The 20,052-nt window shown below is 46.1% G+C and overlaps 1 protein-coding gene across 8 annotated transcripts in view; it reads right to left on the reverse strand.

The window, feature by feature from the left end:
* Positions 1 to 301: 301 nt before the first annotated feature.
* Positions 302 to 20,052, reverse strand: part of LOC138742169 (dual specificity protein phosphatase 8-like) — a 229,213-nt gene continuing 209,462 nt past the window's right edge. For 6 of the 8 annotated variants that reach the window (XM_069896332.1, XM_069896331.1, XM_069896333.1 and 3 more), the window contains 4 exons: positions 11,993 to 12,159; positions 9,144 to 9,303; positions 8,367 to 8,490; positions 302 to 6,710 (listed from right to left, as the gene is read on the reverse strand). In XM_069896332.1, coding sequence (XP_069752433.1) covers positions 5,537 to 6,710; positions 8,367 to 8,490; positions 9,144 to 9,303; positions 11,993 to 12,159 — 1,625 coding nt within the window. In that variant the 3' untranslated portion in view covers positions 302 to 5,536. Of the gene's footprint in view, positions 6,711 to 8,366; positions 8,491 to 9,143; positions 9,304 to 11,992; positions 12,160 to 15,541; positions 15,677 to 20,052 lie in introns of those variants that run through there. The other 2 variants (XR_011343982.1, XM_069896337.1) reach the window with 2 other exon arrangements.

Here is a 20,052-nt window from a genome sequence, read left to right on the forward strand (position 1 = left end):
ATACAAAGCCCCATTCACTGAAGAGACCCAAACTCCTCCCCATCGTTACTGGTTTAATGAGCCTCTGGCTCCCAAAGGTTCCAATAGCCACTTTAGCCACTATATTCCAAAATGCCCTAAATCCCATTGGCCCAAATCGCCTCGGTCCCAAAGCTGAAATGACTACATTAGACCCCGAAGATAGAAAAGTAGGTTTATTCGAGACAAAAATGTTTCAAGGCCCCTGGAAGCAAACAGCAGAACCTTCCTGGTCCTGACCACTTCTTGGAATAAATCCCATTCAATATGAAGAAAACCATAGTTAAAATGTCTATCCATTTATTTATTACACCACTGTCCAATTACAAAAAAAGCACCATCATACAGCATTCAATAAATAGGGCTAGTTAACAGAAATTGAAGATTCTTCATTACACTTGGTAACAATATCAAATACTTCACAATGTAAAAGACCAGCAAAGATGATGTATCAATCACACAAGAGAAAGGCTACAATACGCAACTGACAGTCCAAAATAAGGAATATAATAAATAGCCTGGGTGGAACTAAGGTCAAAACAAAATGGGACAAACAAAGGGAAAGCATCAAATATCATTATAATAAATATTTAATCTAGACTATTTATATTTTGGATTTGTATCTCTGTTTATAGCTTATTATGAGAGGAAATTGCTGCACGTAAATATAAGCCAGTTATGTTTTGTGGGATGCTGGCCAGGAGGGGAGAGTAACTGTGAAATTGTCATTGACATTTGTTTAGGAAATTTATAAACTAGGGGTGGGGGGTTGAATGCAGTTGAGGACAAGGCTTCGAACCAAAGGAGTCATTTCTTCCCAAACAACAAATGTCCTTAGTGGTCAACCAGAGCAACTCCGTTGCAGAAAAAAAAATCTATTCGCTTATGCGACTGGCGCCCCTTTTAGTGGGCAAGGACAGGCAGGGATTGCAGAATGCGAGAAATGCCACAGAGAATTGAGAAGTGGTTTTACAGTGGACTTGAATGATCCACCCGACATCACGGACAACATGGGAGGTTTAAATTAGAAAACAGAGATGACCTTGAACAGGCCAGAGGGATAAATAAATAACATTCCAAAAGGAGAGATAAAATCAGGATTATTTCAAATAAAACCTGGATTGGTAAACAAAACTATGCATTCTCAACAGTTAATCACATTCAAGATTAAAGTTTCCTTTCCTATTTCCTACAAGTTGTGGCAAAATCCATGGTAATCCTTTAAATGAAAATCCTTTATTTTTAAGCATTTCCTTTATACTTTTATTTATAATCTGAAATTATGGCCCTCACCCATTCATTGAACCTATTCTCCAGTAAAACCCTTTGAAATGTGAATCGTTCTGAGATTTGTCAAATTACACTTCTTAAATGAAGATAAAAAAGCATGTTCAACATCTATCTGTGGGTTAAATCATTTGTGCTTTAAGGAAACAAGGAGAATGTTGAGTCAAATAAAAAGAATTCAGTTCCCAGGTCAGACGCCGAGGGAAAAGATGGAATGTTTACCTATGTAGCCGTGGCTTTTCACCCACTTTTGTGCTCGGACTTTCTAATGAGAAAGAGACAGGAGGTTAAGTTTCACCCCCCCCTTCTCCTACCCAAAAGCTAGCCAGTGAGTATAATTGGATTGTGGATGATCATGGCCATTTCCCTACCATTGAGTAGTGGGAGGATCCTAGACAATATTAACCCCCTTCGGCTGCAATTAGTCAGGAGTTCAGAGGTGCTATATGAATCTTTGGCGGCAGTCTGAAGCCACTACCGACCGGTCCCCTCAGATCTCAGCACTGACTGGTTGCCCACTGCGACTCCAGATCTGGGCACCTGGAGAAGGAGCAGGTTCTCTACCCAATGAGAGAGGCTGATCCAAAATTCCCTGGGCACTATTGCTGAAACACATTGATCAGTACACAAGGAATCCCCTGAAAACCCAACAGCTCACAAACAACATTGAACTCTTTGTGTGAAATGAACAGAATTTAGTTCAAAGTTAATAGCTTTAATAGAGCCAATGGGCTCCTGCTGTTATTGAAGCACCCCGTGTCCTGAACTGCCACAATTTAGTGACCAATGGATCTACTAACGTGCATGTGACAGGAAGGAAGAGCACCTGGGCCAGGGTAACTCATGCTGTCACAGAAAATAGGTGCAAACACCACACAGGCAGCACCTGAGGCCAGGCTTAAACCTGAGTTGCTAGTACCATGAGGTAATGGCTCAACTTGCTGCTCTACTGTGCCTCGTATTGTGGAAAAAATAAGATTAGAAGGTCATGTCCCCAAACTTCAGCTAGGAAAAGCACCATGTTCATCAGTGGCACCTTGTATAACCACTGTAAAGTGACCCTGGAAATCTCTGAGAAATCTGAAGAGAGATTGAGTACTTGGGACTATACTAATTGGAGTTTATAAGGATGTTGGTGGTGGGGGAGGTGGGGTCTTGGAGACATTTCAAATTACGAAAGGAACAGATACAACAGAAGCAGGGAGGTTATTTCCACTGACAGGTGAAAACTGGGGACATAGCCTCAAGATTTGGGAGATTTAAGACCAGGATGATGAATGACAGCAGGGAGCAGTGAACTTGTGGAATTCTCTGCCTAATGGAGCACTGGAAGCTGCCTCATTAAGTGTATTTAAGACAGATTTTTGAAGAATAGGGCGATTATGATGAACAGGTGGGTGGTAGAGCTGTGTCCAGATCAGCCATGATCATATTAAATGGCAGAGCAAAGCCCAATGATCTACTCCTGCTTCTGATGTATTTAGCCAACGTTTTAACTGTAGGTGGCATATTGGCTCTCACTGGAGTTAAGTGAGCTCAACAAGATGGGTGTTACCAGTTGTTATTTTCTCTGATCTTGTTTCACTGTGAAATTTTCCACTTTGTCCTGGCCCTAGTTTCTGGAAATTCTTACCCCAGCAGGAAGCCTTGGCTTGACACTCGTATTCCCCCCCCCCCCCCCCCCCCACCACAGATACCCTTCAACCTTTAAGAGGGAAGAGCTAGTTAATTGTATCTGGGTTAACGCACACTCTGTGCTACTGTGGTGTCTCCTTGACCTGAAGCATTTAGGTCAATGTTCCAAACATCACATCAGTTAGATTGTAACTCAGTACAAATGGAATCCATTTGATTCCTGGTGATCCTTAAAAAAAAACCCCGCAGATGCTGTAAACCCCAAATTAAAAAAAACGAAAGATACTTAGCAGGTCAGGCATCTAGGGAGTTAACGGTCTTCCCTCAAACAATTCTAATGAAAGATTATCACCCTGTAACATTATGCTCACTCCACATTGATGCCAAAAGTTTGGAGTGTTTCAGCGAACTCCCATGTGATTGAGCTCCCAGTTCATCAAGCTGAGGAAATCCAAGGGAGCAGGGCAGAGCTCAGATCCCAGAAAACTGGATTTCCATGCCCTGGTTTCTGGATTTAATGTAAAGCATTGGTTGTGTCCAACCATAATTGCTTTGTGGGATGACAGAAGCCATGCTGACCACGGGTACGTACGGAAAGATCCATCTCTCAGACTGCGCTGAACAAAGAAACATAGGATTAGAATCCTCATCCTTCCATTAACATAGTCACCTTCCCCAAAGGATAAAAGGTTTGCAAATCCATGGTGTCATACGTAGATATCTGAGTGATGGGCAATAGAAGGGTGTTAATGAGCATTAGGGGGCCTTGAGCAGGGCACAAAACGATCTTCAACCTGTGCAGCATTCTGAGGGAATTTCAGAATGACGGTTCAAATCTCATCCTGTTCAATTTCTAAAAATTCTGGAATTAATTTAGTCAGAAGAGTGATCATAATGATATTAGATTGCTATAAAAACTCAAGTGATTTCCTAACGTCCATCCTTGCCCAGTCTCCAGTTCCACACCCACAGGTAGAACAAGAAAGACTGCAGACGGTGGAAAAGCGGAGCGACACGCAGAGTGTGGGAGGAACCCAGCGGGTCAGGCACAATCCATCGAAAGGCACGGGACGAAGAGTAACAGCCCGGAACGATGCCTTCCTTGGATGCTGCCTGGCCCACTGAATTGCTCCAGCATTTTGTGTGTTACTCCACATTGATGGTGCTGACTTTAATGCTCCTCTGAAGCAGTCCAGCAGAGTACTCATTTGTGTCAAAACAGCTGTCCAGTGACAGTTCAGGCTGTAACCGTCTATCGAAACCTTCTCAGGGATGATCGCGGGCTGCTGGCCACATCATCACAATCTTACCTACAGAACAAATGGAAAACGAGGAGAAAGGCGATTGATTTTTAAATTCCTGTAATGATATAAATAACTGTGATACCTTTTTTTCTATGTAGTGGGGACAATATTTCAGCAGCATTTATTTCTTGGCTTTCAAGCAAAACACTTGTCACCAAGCATCTGACCAGCGTTGCTCAGTCGGAAGAGTCACGCGGACTAGGCCAGCTCCTCCTTTGGATGGCTCGGATCAGAGACGATTTGTTTCCTTGCCACGTATAGGGTAAGCTTTACCTGCCTGGGAGCCAAAGGTGGGAAGGGGGACAAGCACAGGGGGGCAGGATGGATAAATATGACATGCGAGTCTCTGAAAGGGGCACCATTACTGTCAGGAGGTCCTCACCTTGGCCTTCCAGCGCTTGGCATGCGATGCAACAAGGTCGCTGCACGCTGCTCCCAACTGCAGTGGAGGTGCGCACTTAGCGTCTGGCCTGCATGCCCAGTGAGATTGAGCTCTCGAATCTCTCATTTCTAGAAATCACAGGAATCTGCTTCAGTTAAATCAGTTTAAAAAAACCTGAGATGATTTTTTTTTTCTTTTGTCTTGTGGTTGAGGCTTGTGTACATTTTACAAACAAGATGGGGAGGGTGGTCAAAGAAAAAGCCTTTTTTAATTTTTTCTGTTTATTCAAACCTGAGGTATTTGCATCAAGCAGCCAGGATATCTTTAAACTATTTAAAAACATTTAAATCAGCCATAATAATAGATACACCACTATTTACATTATATTAATGTCTGCATCCATTCGCAATCGGTTCATACAGATTATCTCATAGGTACTTTTCCAGCCTTTAGCACTGCAGTCTGCATTTCAACTGGCTCAGTCACGTACAAGGAAGGACAAAGTGCAATAAATGGCCTTCTCAGGTTGCAGTCCTGTGCAGACCAGGGTTTGACGTGGAAACATAAACACAAAATATATAATTAATAAGATAAAACCAGACTTTTTTTTTGAGTATTGCTTGAAGTATTTAAATACCGCACTGTACAACTTTAAACAGGGTGGCCAGTTCCCTCATTTTCTTTTTCACCATTGCCAGAATGTGTGTGGAGAAATAAATTAGCTTTTCTAAAAACGTTCAAGACAAATTTCAAGTGATGCGTCAACCCACTCTCTGTATCGTGAGAGAAAATAGTTATCACGTTTCCACTTTGCTTTTACAAAAAGAGTCCTGCAGCATCAGCAGTGGTCGATGATAAATAACCACAGATCCTCCCCTTCACCCAGTTAAAACAGCTATTCCCAGTACTGTCATGACACCTCGATGATCTCCATACTGCCGGAAAAGCTGGACTGCTTGCCGATTTTCCCCAGGTCCTCCCGCGACCTGCTTTCTGACATGCCATCCTCAAACTCCATCTGGCAGCTCCTCCTCTTGAACTGTTTCTCGATGGTGCCTTCCTCGTGCCAGCTGCGCCTGGTGTCCCTCTGCTCGACCTGCTTCTCCCGAAGCCGGACTGGTCCGTACTGCTCGCAGCCGCCCGGAGAGGCGTTGCAGCTGAAGGACGGGTACGAGGAAGCAGCGCCGCTGAAGAGATTGCTCCCTCCTCCCTTGTGAGCGGACTGTGAATCTGTGCTGAAGTACCATGGGGTGTTGACAGAGGGGTTTGCCGAGGCAGGGGACTGTACCAGTTCTGTGTGTTTCCCCCACCGGCTAATACCATTGTTCCCCAGAGGGAGCTGCTGGGCACTGGGAATATTCAGCAATAGAGCCTGTTTGAAGTTATCCTCCACACTACTTCCCTTAAGGACAGGGCAAGGTACCAAGGTCCTGGTTAGGTTCAAACTCAAAGGGTGCGCAGGTGAACTGGACGAGCTTGAGAGGCTGCCGTTGTGCTTTGGTTTGCGCCTCTGCCGGGTTTTCGACTCTGTGCCGACATCGGATCCAGGGCTGTCCGGGCTGGGGAGGGGGTGCTCGTGACTGGGGCTGCCCATTTGTCCCTCCAGCTTACAGAGCTTCGGGATATCGTCAGAATCCATCGGAGTAGCAGCTTTGCTGCTACTGGAGGCGGTGCTCGGCGAGTAGGAAGACTTGATGTCCAGCGAGAAAGAACGCTTGAGGCGGTTAGTGTCCTGAATGCGCTCCGTGGATAGGTGCAGACCGTTGAGGCTCTGCTGCAGAGTGACATGTGAGGCATTCTTACAATCGCTCCTACTGTTCTCTGAGCTGCTGCTTTGCTGGCTTGCATCCTTCTGTGCACCTTGCCCTGCTGTCTCTGGGGTGGAGAAACTGGAGCACGTCCTCTCCCAGCCACCTCTGCAGACTTCCCTGTCAACCTCCTCTTCCTCCTCTGACCTGTCCATCTGAGGCTTCAGGGAGACCAGGGAGCGGACCTTCAGAAGCCGGAGACTCTTCTCGTACTCCAGGAGCTGCCCCATGAAGTTGAAGTTGGGGGATATAGAAGGCCTCCGGTCCTTGATGAACCTTTTAACAGTAACACAAAGACACTAAGTGTTCAGCAAACCATTAGTGTACACTCTGCAATCCTGTCTAACCCAAAGTTTATGAAGGGCATGGACAAAGTGAATATCCCCAGGGTAGACAATTGTAGAAATAGAGGGCATAGGTTTAAGGTGAGAGGTGAGAGGAGAGAGAGAGAGAGAGAGAGAGAGAGAGAGAGAGAGAGAGGAGAGAGAGAGAGAGAGATGAGGGAGCCAAGGGGTGACCTTTTCACTTAGAGGATGGTCTCTATCTGGAATAAGCTGCCAGAGGAACCCGTGGCTACAATTACAACAGGCAGACGTGTCGATAGCAAAGGGTCAGAAGAATACAGACTAAATGAAGACAAATGGGACTAGCTCAGAATGTCAACTTGGTCAGTAGGGATGAAATGGGCCAAAGAGCCGGCTTTATGACTACAAAAGGGTTGACTGCAAGAAGTAACACAAATAATTCCAGTTCATTGAATATTCTCACCACGCCACATTGCCCCTCCCATTACGTTCACTGCAGTAAAGACCATATAGCATGGAAACAGGCCCTTCAGCCCAACTCGCTCACTCTGACCAAAATATCCTCACCCCCCCCTCCCCACACTAGTCCCACCTGCCTGCATTTGGCCCATGTCCCATGGCCCATTAGGTTGGCGTTGCGTTTAGTGCAATGCCTTTACAGCGCCAGTGATCAGGACTGGGGTTCGAATCCCATGCTGTCTGTAAGGAGTTTGTACATTCTCCCCATGTCTGCGTGGGTTTTCCCTGGGGGCTCTGGTTCTTTCCACTGTTCAAAATGTACCGGGGGGGTGGGGGGGGGGGGGGGGGCTGGAGGTTAATTGGGTGTAATTGGTTCGCACGGGCTCATGGGCTAAAATGGCCCTATTACCCTGCTGAATGTCTAAATTTAAAATTTAAATTTAAAAAATCCCTCTCAACCCAACCTATTGTTCATTTTTTTTCTTAAACACTGCAAAAGTACCTACCTCAGCCACCTCCTCCAGCAGACACTACCCTCTGTGTAAAAATGTTATATCTCTCCCCCCTCATCTTAAACATACAAGTATGTCCTCTGGTTACTGATTCCTTTACTCTGGCCAAAAGACTCGATCTATTCACTCATGATTTTGTACCCCATAGTGCACAAGTAAGGTCAATTGCTGGTTTATTGGCCTGTCCCATGAAGGTGGGTTTCGAGCGCAGAGTGATGCCCACACTGGAAAATCTACCTTCCTAACTCTGAAGAGGGACTGGGCACTCTGGCTTCTGATAAGAACTGGGCTGTGCCGGGTGAGAAAATGGAGAGGGTAAGGACAGGAGGGATCTTAGTGAGAGGGTTATGTGGCGAGCCATCTGATACATTACTTCTTTGCTCCAATGATATTTTCCCCTCTGGATAGTGGGTGTGTATGCAACTCCATTCCTGGTACTTGAATCAATCAATCATTCAGCACCGAAAACCATAAGATGAACCCTGTAACCTTTTCGGAGCTAACAGCAGGATCACAAGAAAATTGGAGCAGGAATAGTCTGTCTGGACTTTCAAATCTTACCCTCGATTCAATATAATCATGGTTGATTTCTGCTGGCCTCAAACCTTATTTTGTGCCAAAATCCCAGCACCCTCTCCAAGCTGGCGGGGATTTACCTGTAAGCGTCATCTGATGATAGCCCCATACTCTTCATAATATAGGCAATGGCAACTGTAGCTGATCGCGAAATCCCAGCCAGACAGTGAACAAGCACTCGGCAGTTGGAGACCTTTGCTTTGTCTAGACAGGAGAGAGAACAGCTTGAAGTAACGGTGCTTCGACAATACTACAAGCACACCTCCCCCCCCCCGCCCCCACCTCCACAAGCACATCCCCTCTCTCCTCTGAGCTCCCTCAGTGACGATACTCTCCCCTCCACTGAGCCGTCCCTCCCATCACCCTCATGCCACCCCAACCCCTGTAGGACTTGCACCATCCCCTCTCTAATGCTGAGCAGTCTGTTCTTACTTTTGTGCCTTTGCTCCCCACGATAATTCTCCTTTCCCTCCTCTTCCCAAGTGCAGAAGGAAAGGGCAGTCTCTGTGGCTGACAGCTCATTCATGAGCAGTATTCCATGGACGGTCTCTGTGTAATTAAGTGAGGCTTTCATGTAGCATGACCCAGCCCTGCAAATCCCTCCCTCCAGAACAACAGGGAACCTGCTTCTGAAAACTCCTCTCCAAATCAAATAGCCTCTCATTGTTCCTTCACTGAGCAATGGGTCGAAGTCCTGGAACATTGTACCCGGAAGGACCTTGTGTGTTCCTTCACCATAAGCATTGCATCTGTTCAAAAAGATGGTTTTCCAACACCCTCTTGGGGTCAGCAATTCTGAGCCACGCCACATCCAGCAACCCCCTGAGAGACAATGAGATTTTAGCCATATGCAATACCTATAAAATCAACAGACTCATCCAACCAGGGCAGAAGCTTCTCACAGTAGTTATCATTGACTGGAATGCGCATGAAGTGACTCTCCGAGATGAAGTCGGGCTTCGGGCAAGAGTTGCTGGCATTGAGAACGAAAGTGATTCCATTCTGTACCATGAGGTCCTGCACCAGCGAAATAAGCACAGGTCAACATATACCACGTCAACATACACCAGGTAATACCAAGAACAAGTTCATCTCATCACAGAATGACTGTTTTTTGGTGTGGATTCCCCATTATAATTGTAGAGCTCCTCACTGGTTGACTCTGTCAATATTTTCATTTTTACCAAAGATATCCAGAAACAGGGCTTCTCCTTAAAGTTAAATGCTTCTTTGTGTTTTGTAACACTCTTGTTTCCTTGGCCTATAAAAGGTTTTGTGAATATTGAAGACAAAGTAAAGCAAACCTTTCTTCAGCCAGCAGGTGCAGGATGCCTGGGATTCACTACCTGCAAGAGAGGGAGAGGCAGAAACCTCACACTGGCTGCATCCCAGGTTGCAGACCCAATGCCAGAAGGTGGGATCTGCCTGGCAGCTCTATATCAACCTGCATAAAAAGGTTGAGCAGCCTCCTGCTGTCTTGCTAATTGTCTTGGATTCTGAAATGAAATTGCCAAGTTTCGGCCAGAGATCCTGCACCAGCTCTGATACAGGTCTGGACACAATCTGTTGGCGATTCCACAGGTGTTGCTCAATCCACTGGATTCCATCTTTTCCTCCAGATTCCAGCTTTGCCATCTCTTGGACCTTGATAAATTTATTTATTCTGCATCTCTCTCTGTGTCTATCTTTACCTTCTCTCCCAGGGTTGACAACCCTCCAATACTACCCCAAGTCAATGCAGGATCCAATTCAAGTGAAATAACCCAGTCATTTATAGCATGGTGCATTGTTTGCATTTTCATTGCTTCTTATAATATTGGAGGGGGATTAAAAATAGATGCGGTTTTAACTGGTGGTCTGGAGTCAAAGATCATGTAATGAGAGTTCCAGGAATTTTGTGATGTAAAGCTGCTATCCTACTGTTAGCTGCGGGGTGGGGGGGAGGGGGAATTCTTGCTTCTTAGATTTTAAAAATAAACTTCATTCATAAAACAAAAAACAAGATACAAGAAGTGTAAAAGGTATTGCATGGTTTTTCTTTTCATCGATACAGTTATTTTAGCTACAAGTTCATAGCATTATTGGCCCTATTTGTTTGTACTGTGAGAGCATGAGTAGGTACTGTACACAGAGTATCACTGTCACTCCTGTGGCTTCCTGTGCTTCTCCACAGGGCTTAACCCCTTTGTGTTGAGTGGCAAAAGGACTTTGAGACTGAAGTCCTCCTCCACAAAGCCTTTGTGTTGGTTGGCCTGAGTTTTAGTGCATCTCTTTGGACATATTTCAGCAATCTGGAATGTGCCAGTCTGCAGCATTTCCTTGCAGACATCTCGTTTCACTGGATCACTAAACACTGAAGATTTATCTTTTACAGGGCGGATGATCTTCCAGCAGTACCCAGTGTTTGTTTTTGTGTGTATTCCTGCAGATGAAGGAGACCTTGTTTGTCTTGGGGGGTTTAAAAAAAAATTATATTTAGTAAAAAACAGCACGGTAACAGGCCATTTCGGCACATGAGTCCATGCTGCCCAGTTTACACCCCATTAACTTGCACCCCCGGTACGTTTTGAATGGTGGGAGGAAACTGGAGAAAACCCACACAGACACGGGGAGAATGTACAAACTCCTTACAGACAGCGCGGGACTCGAACCCCTGTCCGGTCCTGATCGCTGGCGCTGTAAAGGCCTTGCACTAACCATGCCCCCCTTGCAGGCCAGAGAGTCCTCTTTGCAAAGATAACAGCTTCAAAGGGGTGGGCAATCCTACTGTCCTCATCGCAGCCATTCCCACGGCAGCGTGGACAGAGAGTCCGACTGTGCAGCAAGGACGCAAGGGGTGGGACCCTCTCACTGCCAGCCAAGTGAGGTTCAAGTGGTTGCTGTTGGGTTCTGGTGGCGAAGAGTTCAGCAAAAAAGGCTTTGCCAGTTTGGATGAAGTTCTCGGTCTTGCTCAGTATCATCATACTTCTGTAATTAGCTTTGTTGAAGTCATAGGGGAAATAACACGGCTGACAGGTTCCATCCACCGATGGCGAAGAAGAAAGGCTGATTAACTATTTAATCACTGAGCTCCCATTGACAGGGTGCCACCTGCTACAATAACGTATGAAGGTCATCTTGGCCATTAAGTTTGGCACTGTGCATGTGCACACATAATAGCTGTGTAGTGTTAAAGGACGGTTGTGTCATTAGCAAGTTGGCAGAGGGAAGTAAATCATTCAAAGAAACTGCGGAGACTGACACCTAATTTTGCTGAGAGACGAAGCTTGAAGCAAAATGGGATCTGCAGCTAATTTCTGAACTGACCAGGCAGTGAGATTTAAGGGCCCGTTTGGAGTCCAGAACTCAGCCAGGTTAGATTGGCAATTGTGAAGGAAAATATAACTGGGATTCCGATCAGGTTTCACCTAACTGGGGGGAGGGGAGGTGGGGTGTGGGAAATTAGACCAACTGGATAGGGCCAGCAGAGATTCTATGGGCTAAATGTTTGACAATATTGCAATTTTTGTAAAACATTTCAAAGCATCTCACAGAAGCACAAGTGAAAATTTGACAGAAGCAGATATCAGGACAAAATGGCTTCAGAGATCAGCTTTTGCCAGTGACTTTGTGGGGAGTAGATCGGTTTAGGGAAGTTACCCCAGAATTTACAGATAACTTGGCCTGGAAGTCCCATTCACTCCTGTCAGTGGAGGTGTAGACGTACCTTATTTAGCACATCTTTCTGCGACCCCAAGTACAAATGAGGAAGGATTCGCGTAGGCCCAATGTTGGCGACAGGTAAGCATGGCTGAGAGATGCTCATTGGCAGGAGAGTGGTGGGCTTTCCCTCGCATAGACCTGGGAAACAGGATGAAAATGCAGAAAATCCCCCTGGAAGGAAAGAAAGGAGAAACGTGACTCGGTTGTTACCTCAATCGCCCTTCCCTTTGTCTGCCATCATGACCCCACATAAGGCAGGCCTGAAGCACGGCCCTGATCCCTGCAGTCTCATTCAGATTCCTTGGTGGTAGACATTCTGAGTTGACAGGGTTCTGCCCATTATTTCCACACAATTTACTTCATGGATGGCTGAGTTCTGGGCAAATAGCTGGAAACACTCAGCAGGTCAGGCAGCATCCAAGGAGGGAGAAATTGAATCAACCTTTCAAGGTCAAAGACTCTTTCTCGCTTCATGACACCTCTGGATGTGTACTGGAAAGGTAGATGGAGTTTTCAATCTGAAATGTTAACTCTCTGGTCCCGCTGAGTGTTTCTCGCATTTTCAGTTTTTATTTTCAATTTCCAGCATCTGTAGTTCATTTTTGATTTTCAGTTACTGGAAAGGAAGTTGCTGGGAAACCTTGGTCTAACCACACGGACAGATTGTGGCCCGCAAGGATGTGGGCTTTATGTTCTCACTCAATCCCGGAGTCACCTGCCACAGTAGATCATGGAGGAACAGTTCATATTACTCCGGCAGTGCCCTGACTCACACTAAACAGTAGGCCCTTTCAGGTGGCCTGGACACCCCAGGGTAATCTCCACTCTTGTGGCTAAAGACATACTCACCTCAATGTGGCAGAAGTGCCTCCGACGTCAACCCTCCTTGGGGAGGGATAATCGGCAGAGCGTCTGAATGTGCAGCTGGTGTAAGTGGCTGCCTGGGGGCGGGCGGATGACCCGGCGACCCAACTCCCCGCTGCCTGACAGCCCCCTCACCCTGATGCCTGACAGCTCCCGCCTCACTGGGGAGGGGCAGCTGATGGGGGACGTTGGGGCAGGAGCAGTCGGCTGTTGCATCAACGGCTCAAAACGGCATAGCAATGGCGGTCTTCCCTACCCATAATCCCCCACACAGCTGGAACTGTTATGGGAAACACAGAGTGGTTCCACCTGCATGGGGGATTATGGATAGGGAAGACCGCCATTGCTATGCCGTATAGTTATGATGGGTGGCGCTGCAGCATCAGTCGCCCTGCCTCCATCAGATCCAGAGGCGCTACTAGGTGCTTCTGGGTATGATTAGGCCCTTTCAGGTGAACCTGCAAGTTAAGATCCGCTCCTACTGTGCCCTCAAGGCTGAAGGTCCACCCTGAAAAGGCCTAGTGTCTCCACATGGAGGGGCTGTTGTCTCCCTCCCCCTCCTTTTTGCACCCTTTCTCACCCATTTCCTCATCTGTTCTCATTCCCCCCCCCCTCCTTTTTGGTTCTACACTCATTTCTACACTGGATTCTTCCACTCCACCCCCCCTTCCCCCATCACTCCCTCCTGGTCTCTACACCACCATTCTCACTTTATCAGATCCCAAGACTGGCACCCTTTGTCTTCTAATCTCCCAGCCCATCTGCACCACTCATCTCAGTGTTTTTTTGTCCCTCTCCTTCTTTGTCTGGCATCTGCCAATTAAATGTATGTCATGATTCACCTCTGCCTGGTTCACCAATCCTACACTGGCTCCTGTCCCTTTTCTCACCCTGCCTTCTTTACACTGGCTTCTCTACTCCATTATGCTTTTTAAAACACAGCCGCTGCGCTCCAGGAAATTACTGCCATTTTCCCTGGAACGCTTGCTGTGTGAAAAGGCCTGAATGGGGAATGAGGGTGCCATTCCCGTTCCGATATTTTACCTCCTCGACCCCGAGTAAATGTCCCGGAATGCCCGCAATCTAAAGTTAACTGCAGGCATTCTGTGAAAAGCAGGAAGATTGCACCTTGGCTCTACCCACTGCAATAGCGTGAAGCTCTCAGTGGACACCCATTTCAATTCCCCGTCCCATCCCCTTGCCAACATGTCTCACGCAATGCCAGACTGAGACCGCCCGTAAATTGGAGGAACAACACCTCATCTACCGACTGGGCACCCTCCGACCAGATGGCACCAATATGGACTTCTATGGCTTTCGTTAAAACGCCCCCCACCCCCACATCGGCTCTCCATTGCCTGTCTCCTTTTACAACAGACATGATAAATTCCACCTTGACCCTATCACATCCAATTAACACCGTTTATTCCTCCTCACCCCCCCCTCTGTTGTTTGAATTCTGAGACCTTTTGATATATCCTGCTTCTGCCTTTTCTCATTTTTCCTTGAAGAAGGGCTCAGTCAGGCCCGAAATGTCGGTGATATATCTTTGTCTCCTATAGATGCTGAAGAAACCAGCTGAGTTCCTCCAGCATTTACTAATTACATTCTCCCACTGATGCTGCTCAAGGAGCTGAATTCCTCGGGCAGGGTATGCTAAGCTTTAGACGCTAGCACCTGCAAACTCCTGTGTCTCTGCTGTTGCCCTGTTAGTTAGGCAAGTGGAATCTCTTGTTTGTGTGCTGGAGACAGGAAAAGAAGAAAACATCCCAGGTCAGATCTTAACAATGGCAAGACCCTGTCCCTAACCATTTCCCTGCATCAATAGATTTCAACTAAGAAACAGAGCTTTTAAATTTAAGTAGTTAACAGCACGGTAACAGGCTCAACAAACCAGTGCTGCTGCCTTACACCCAATTAACCGACAACCCCGGTATGTTTTGAATGGAGAGTTGCTAGAGGAAACCCATGGGGAGAACGTACAAACTCCTTACAGACAGCACCGAATTTGAACCCGGGTACCTGACACTCCCACAGCCTCATTCCCTCCAACACCTGACACCCCCACAGCCTCATTCCCTCCAACATCTGACACCATCACAGCCTCATTCCCTCCAACATCTGACACCATCACAGCCTCATTCCCTCCAACATCTGACACCACCACAGCCTCATTCCCTCCAACATCTGACACCACCACAGAAAATTACCAGCAAGAGCATTCTGGATTTGTGTGGTTTAGGCAGTGAAGGGAAACAATTGTGACAAGATAATGATGACAGGTTAATAACAGGCTCACGGAAGCCTCATGCAATGGATCTGTGAAAGTCCACCAAGGTTGTGTGATGCCACACAATGACCTGCTGTGTAACTGTATGCCTTTTTATAGTGGAAAAAAATAGCCAGTGTAAAGGCGGATATTCTCTGCCCTCACATCACTCAACCGACCTGCATTAAACCTCCACGTGAGGATCCAGCACGTTGACTTTGATCCACCCTGAAGCTTGCCTCACAGTAGAGCGGTTCACTCCATCTCACTCCATAAAGGCACTGGCGCTGCAAGTGGCTGCTTAGGGACATGCTGATAACATCGCGATGAGTTTGTCAGCCCGTGACCCAAGAGCGGCAGGGAATGCATTACAGGTACGTTCATAAGGCTGTCTGCACACATCGCAACCTTCATTCTTACCTATTCTAAGGTCGCCATTTTCCGGTTGTGGGGACTTTCCCATTCGGCGCATATGGATGATGTCACGTTGGCAGGAGGCGCTACGGCACCAATCACCCTGCCGTTAGCTCTGGAGGATGCAACGCGGCGCCGCTCTCTATAAAAGTGACACTGGAGCAGCCTTTTAGACCTTCTCTATAAAAAGGTAAGTCCACTTTTTTCTCCTCCAATGGAGCCGGCCTCAATGTGACGTCGCTCCACAAAAACACCTTATGTGTGCATTGCTGTGTCTCTCTTACAGGGAGAGAGACGGAGAGAGAGAGAAACTTGGTGCAACTCCATGTAACTCCCCCTTTTGCGATGAGGTTATAAAACCTGGCAGTTAAAGCCAGTGTGAACTCAGTAGTGATTCAATCTTCCCTGCTACCCTCAGTACATTTACACAACTCTTCATGATTCACAAGAAGGGTTCAGCACAGACTGCAGGATCCACGGCTCTCCTCAATAGAACTCTTTCACTTGATTAAGATCAGCAAACGAAAACTGCTTGTGATGCAGTCAAATTAGCTGGTTAAACTCAACAGACAAGAGCACATGCCCAGACTGAAGGGGAAAACCTAGTTATTTTACAACTTTTTGTGTTACCAGTCTCCAAAGTTGGAAAGTTGCTGAAATATTAGTGCAGCTACGTTAGACTTATTGCCAAGGCAGGTTAAGACCAACTTGCTAGATATGTTTGAATGACTGTTAAATATCTGAAAAGCAAATTTAAAAAAAAACCCATTTAGAAGTTTGGCGTTTACTTAAAAATGAATCAGCTGTCAGCTGGACGAGTCCTCTGACCCAATGGAAATGTGGAGCTGATTTTATATTCAAACATAAAATGATCAGCACTGGAAACATGACTGTAGCAAGTGCGATGAACAAAAGTGTTTCCTTTCAGAGTTTAAAGATAAATCATTATCTCAGGGTGACTTTTACCATGGACCACGTACTGGAATTACGTAATCCATTACCTCAACTTTATTTACTATGATAACAGATTTCTGTTCCTGTCCTGAATTATCCATGTGAGTCAGAGAAGGGGTGGAAAGGAAAATGAACCAAGGCACAGTCAGGCACTTGGGGAGATCAAAGTTAAAAATATGCTCTGAAGCTCGTGCACATACCTATAAATATTCATGTATAATGTGAAAAATTTTGTACTAAAATTTGAGCTCAAAGTAGGGGGGGGGGGAGTGGGTCGCATTATAACAAGGTTATAATTTAAAAAAAAATTCTGCCAGGTTTAACAATAAGCAAGATTATCAGCAGCTGCCTACATTGACGGCAGCGCGACTGGGGGCGGGGGCAGGGGGAGAGATGGCAGCGCAAATCGGGCGGACGAGGGGGAGAGACGGCAGCGCAAATTGGGCGGGCGAGGGGGGAGAGAGAGACGCCAGCGCGAATTAGGCGGGCGAGGGAAGAGAGACGCCAGCGTGAATCGGGCGGGCGAGGGAAGAGAGACGCCAGCGTGAATCGGGCGGGCGAGGGATGCCAGTTTGAATCGGGCGGGTGAGGAGGAGAGATGGTAGCGCGAATCGGGAGGGTGAGGGGGGTCATATTATACATGGGGGTAAAATTTTTCCCCTCAAGAACGGGGGGAGGGTCACATTATACACAAATATTTACAGTAAATCTCCACTTAGTTGACTGTACATTTGCTTCTCTAAGGCATACCGATAGTAGGTTCACATGTTCACCCTGGACGCTTGGGTGCCTGCTGAGGGAGTGTTGCACTGTCCAAGGTACAGGTGGTGGGTTAACACATAGAAGCATCTTGCCACAGAGTTGAGTGCGAAAAATCCCATTCTCTTTTCCATGACAACGCTACACTTCCCTTACATACACCCAACAACACCAAAACAGATCGGCGGGTTGCCGGCACTTTAGTGGGATCTTGCTGTGCCCAAAGCAGGCAGGTGTGATTCCTTTGGTACATCTCTGAAGTACTTCACCAGCTTTGGCATGCCATGAGTTTGCGAAAGGTGTGGCAGAAAAACCAAGAGTTTGTTCTCCCTCCCCTGTCTAGAGCTGCAGAATCAGATTGGGTGAAAAAGTCTCAAAGCCATAAACAGGATGCCCTGAGCACTTGTGTGAGCAGTTCTGGCAGGAAGCCATTGCCAGTTACATCCTCAGAAGATAATATCTCTGCCCCGTGACATCATTTGCAGTTAATAATGCTTGATTACATCTTCAATATGTGCCCAACATTCATTAATGCAATTCAAAGTGGCGCATAATGTTTACGTGTCAAAAGATAAACTGGCTTGTACCTTTTCTAATATTAACACTACTTGTGACAGATGCAAATCTGATATTGCTACATTGACACGTAAGTTTTAGTCTTGTCCATTCTTTGAAATCTACTGGAAACAAATTTTTAATATCTTTTCAACCGTATTTCATGTAGAGCTACGACCCAATCCAACAACTGCTCTTTTTGGGGTTATTGAACCAGACATAAGGGAGATTTTCTGTACCTGCGCAACAGGTTGTGGCCTTCTCTACATTGTTGGCTAAAAGAGCCATTTTTTATTCAAGTAGAAAGACTAGACATCGAACAGGGTTTCAAAGGTTCTAAAGGTAAAGGTTCCATTATTGTCACATAATAATACATTTAGAATGTAAGATAAATTTGTCTATCGTAAGAGAGTGGCCACTTTGTCAAGCGCCCCTCACAGAAATGAGGCACAGCGAGGAAGGAACTTATGACCCCTGGTTTACAAGGTCAGTATGCTCACTGACTAACACTATGCTATCATGTATTTGATTCATTGGGGAAATTTGAAGATACATGGCGGACTTTAATGTCTTATTTTCATTTGATGTAAATGTTTCCAATGTGATTAGATGTACTCACTCTTCCAGATTGAGATATAGTCTTACCTTTGTTTTTTGATTCACGGTATGAATCAAAAGCTATAAAATATATGTAGCCCTCAGGATGAGCTGCTCAGATGCTTTTCTCTTGGTTAGTTTTCTTTTTTTTTAAAAATAGAGTAGGTTAAGTGGTCTTTTAATTACATTTTTGATGTCTTTTCTGTCTTCACTCAATGCAGTGGAGGGGGGCCGAGTTTATGCTATCTTGATATGTATACACATATGTAAATATTGCATTTTCAGATTTGTTCCCTTTTCTTTGTTGTACTGCATTTATAATAAAAACCAATAAAAAAAAGACTGAAAAAGAAAGAATAATGCTTGACAAGTAAATTCCGTTTGCAACATCTTCCACGGTAAGTCATGACAGCAGAAATGACACAAGAGTCTGCATGGAGGTTGGATCACTGAACCATCCAAAATAGGTGTAGGGTTGTGTGCTGAGTCTGGTGGACTCAGTTTAAACCAAGGGCCCCATGCAAAACAAACCAGTGCAGTTCTTCCCAAGCGCCAGGAAGCACTTCACCGGTGTATTATCCGAGAATCATAGGGCCAGCCCATTGGCCCACACTGTTACAAGTGGCCGACATTAATCCTGATTGATCCTGCTTCCAAGGCGTAAAAAGAAAATTAATGGAAAATGCCAAAGTTTGGTTCCTGTGGTCGACTTGCCTTGGGAATCCAGTGGTTCTGTGCTTATTAGATTTTTTTTTTAGTTGGAAAAGGGGAACATCTAATCTTGGGATGGAGTTAAATAAGAAGGTCTGCCAAAGCGCAAGTGTGCTGTTGAAACCTAGCAGATCACCCAGCATCCATAGGAAGCAAAGGGTAACCAACGTTTCGGGCCTGAGCCCTTTGTCAAGGTATGAGCTAAAAGCAGGCAGGCACCTGAACTAAACTGTGGGGGCAAGGGGGTGGTAGGATGGGGCCAGGGTGAGGAGCATAGGGTAACAGGTAACGTTGCAGGTGGATAAAGGTGGGAGGGTAGAAGAGAAAATGGCTGGGAAGTAATAGAGGGTAGCTCTGATAGAAGAAGGAAAGTGGAAGGAGCTAGAGGAATAGGGAAAGAGAGAGACCGGGGGGGGGGGTTTAACGTAAATTGGAGAAGTCAATGTAAATGCAGCCTAGTCAGAGAGTGCCCAAACGGAATATAAGGGGATCCACAGGAAGTGACAGGGGCACGTGGGCGAACAGCTTGGAAGGTGATAACCTCTCACCCTTTGAACAAGTCTTCATTGTTCTGCTGCACATGGACTTGAGGTTCTCAATCCCATCCTGATTGATCCTGCTTCCAAGGCGTAAAAAGAAAATTAATGGAAAATGCCAAAGTTTGGTCAAGTTTGGTTCCTGTTGTCCAGAGACACCCCTGAGTTAATGGTCACATTGTACTACTTCAAAAATAATTATTAGCAGATCCAAACCTCCAATTCGATAAGGAAGTCTTCAGCGCCTGAGGGCCTTCAGGAGCTCTTCTTGGTCTCCGTACCCTCTTGAACCCCAACTCCGACACCTGGTCCTCATGAGCCGCTCTCCAGCAGCCCACAAGCCGGTGCTCATTTACTACCATGGTCACCAGCCTGTCGGGAGTGTTTTCTGCTTCTCCTTCTCAA

The sequence above is a fragment of the Narcine bancroftii genome, chromosome 1 (assembly GCF_036971445.1).
Source record: "Narcine bancroftii isolate sNarBan1 chromosome 1, sNarBan1.hap1, whole genome shotgun sequence".
Classification (NCBI taxonomy): domain Eukaryota; kingdom Metazoa; phylum Chordata; class Chondrichthyes; order Torpediniformes; family Narcinidae; genus Narcine; species Narcine bancroftii.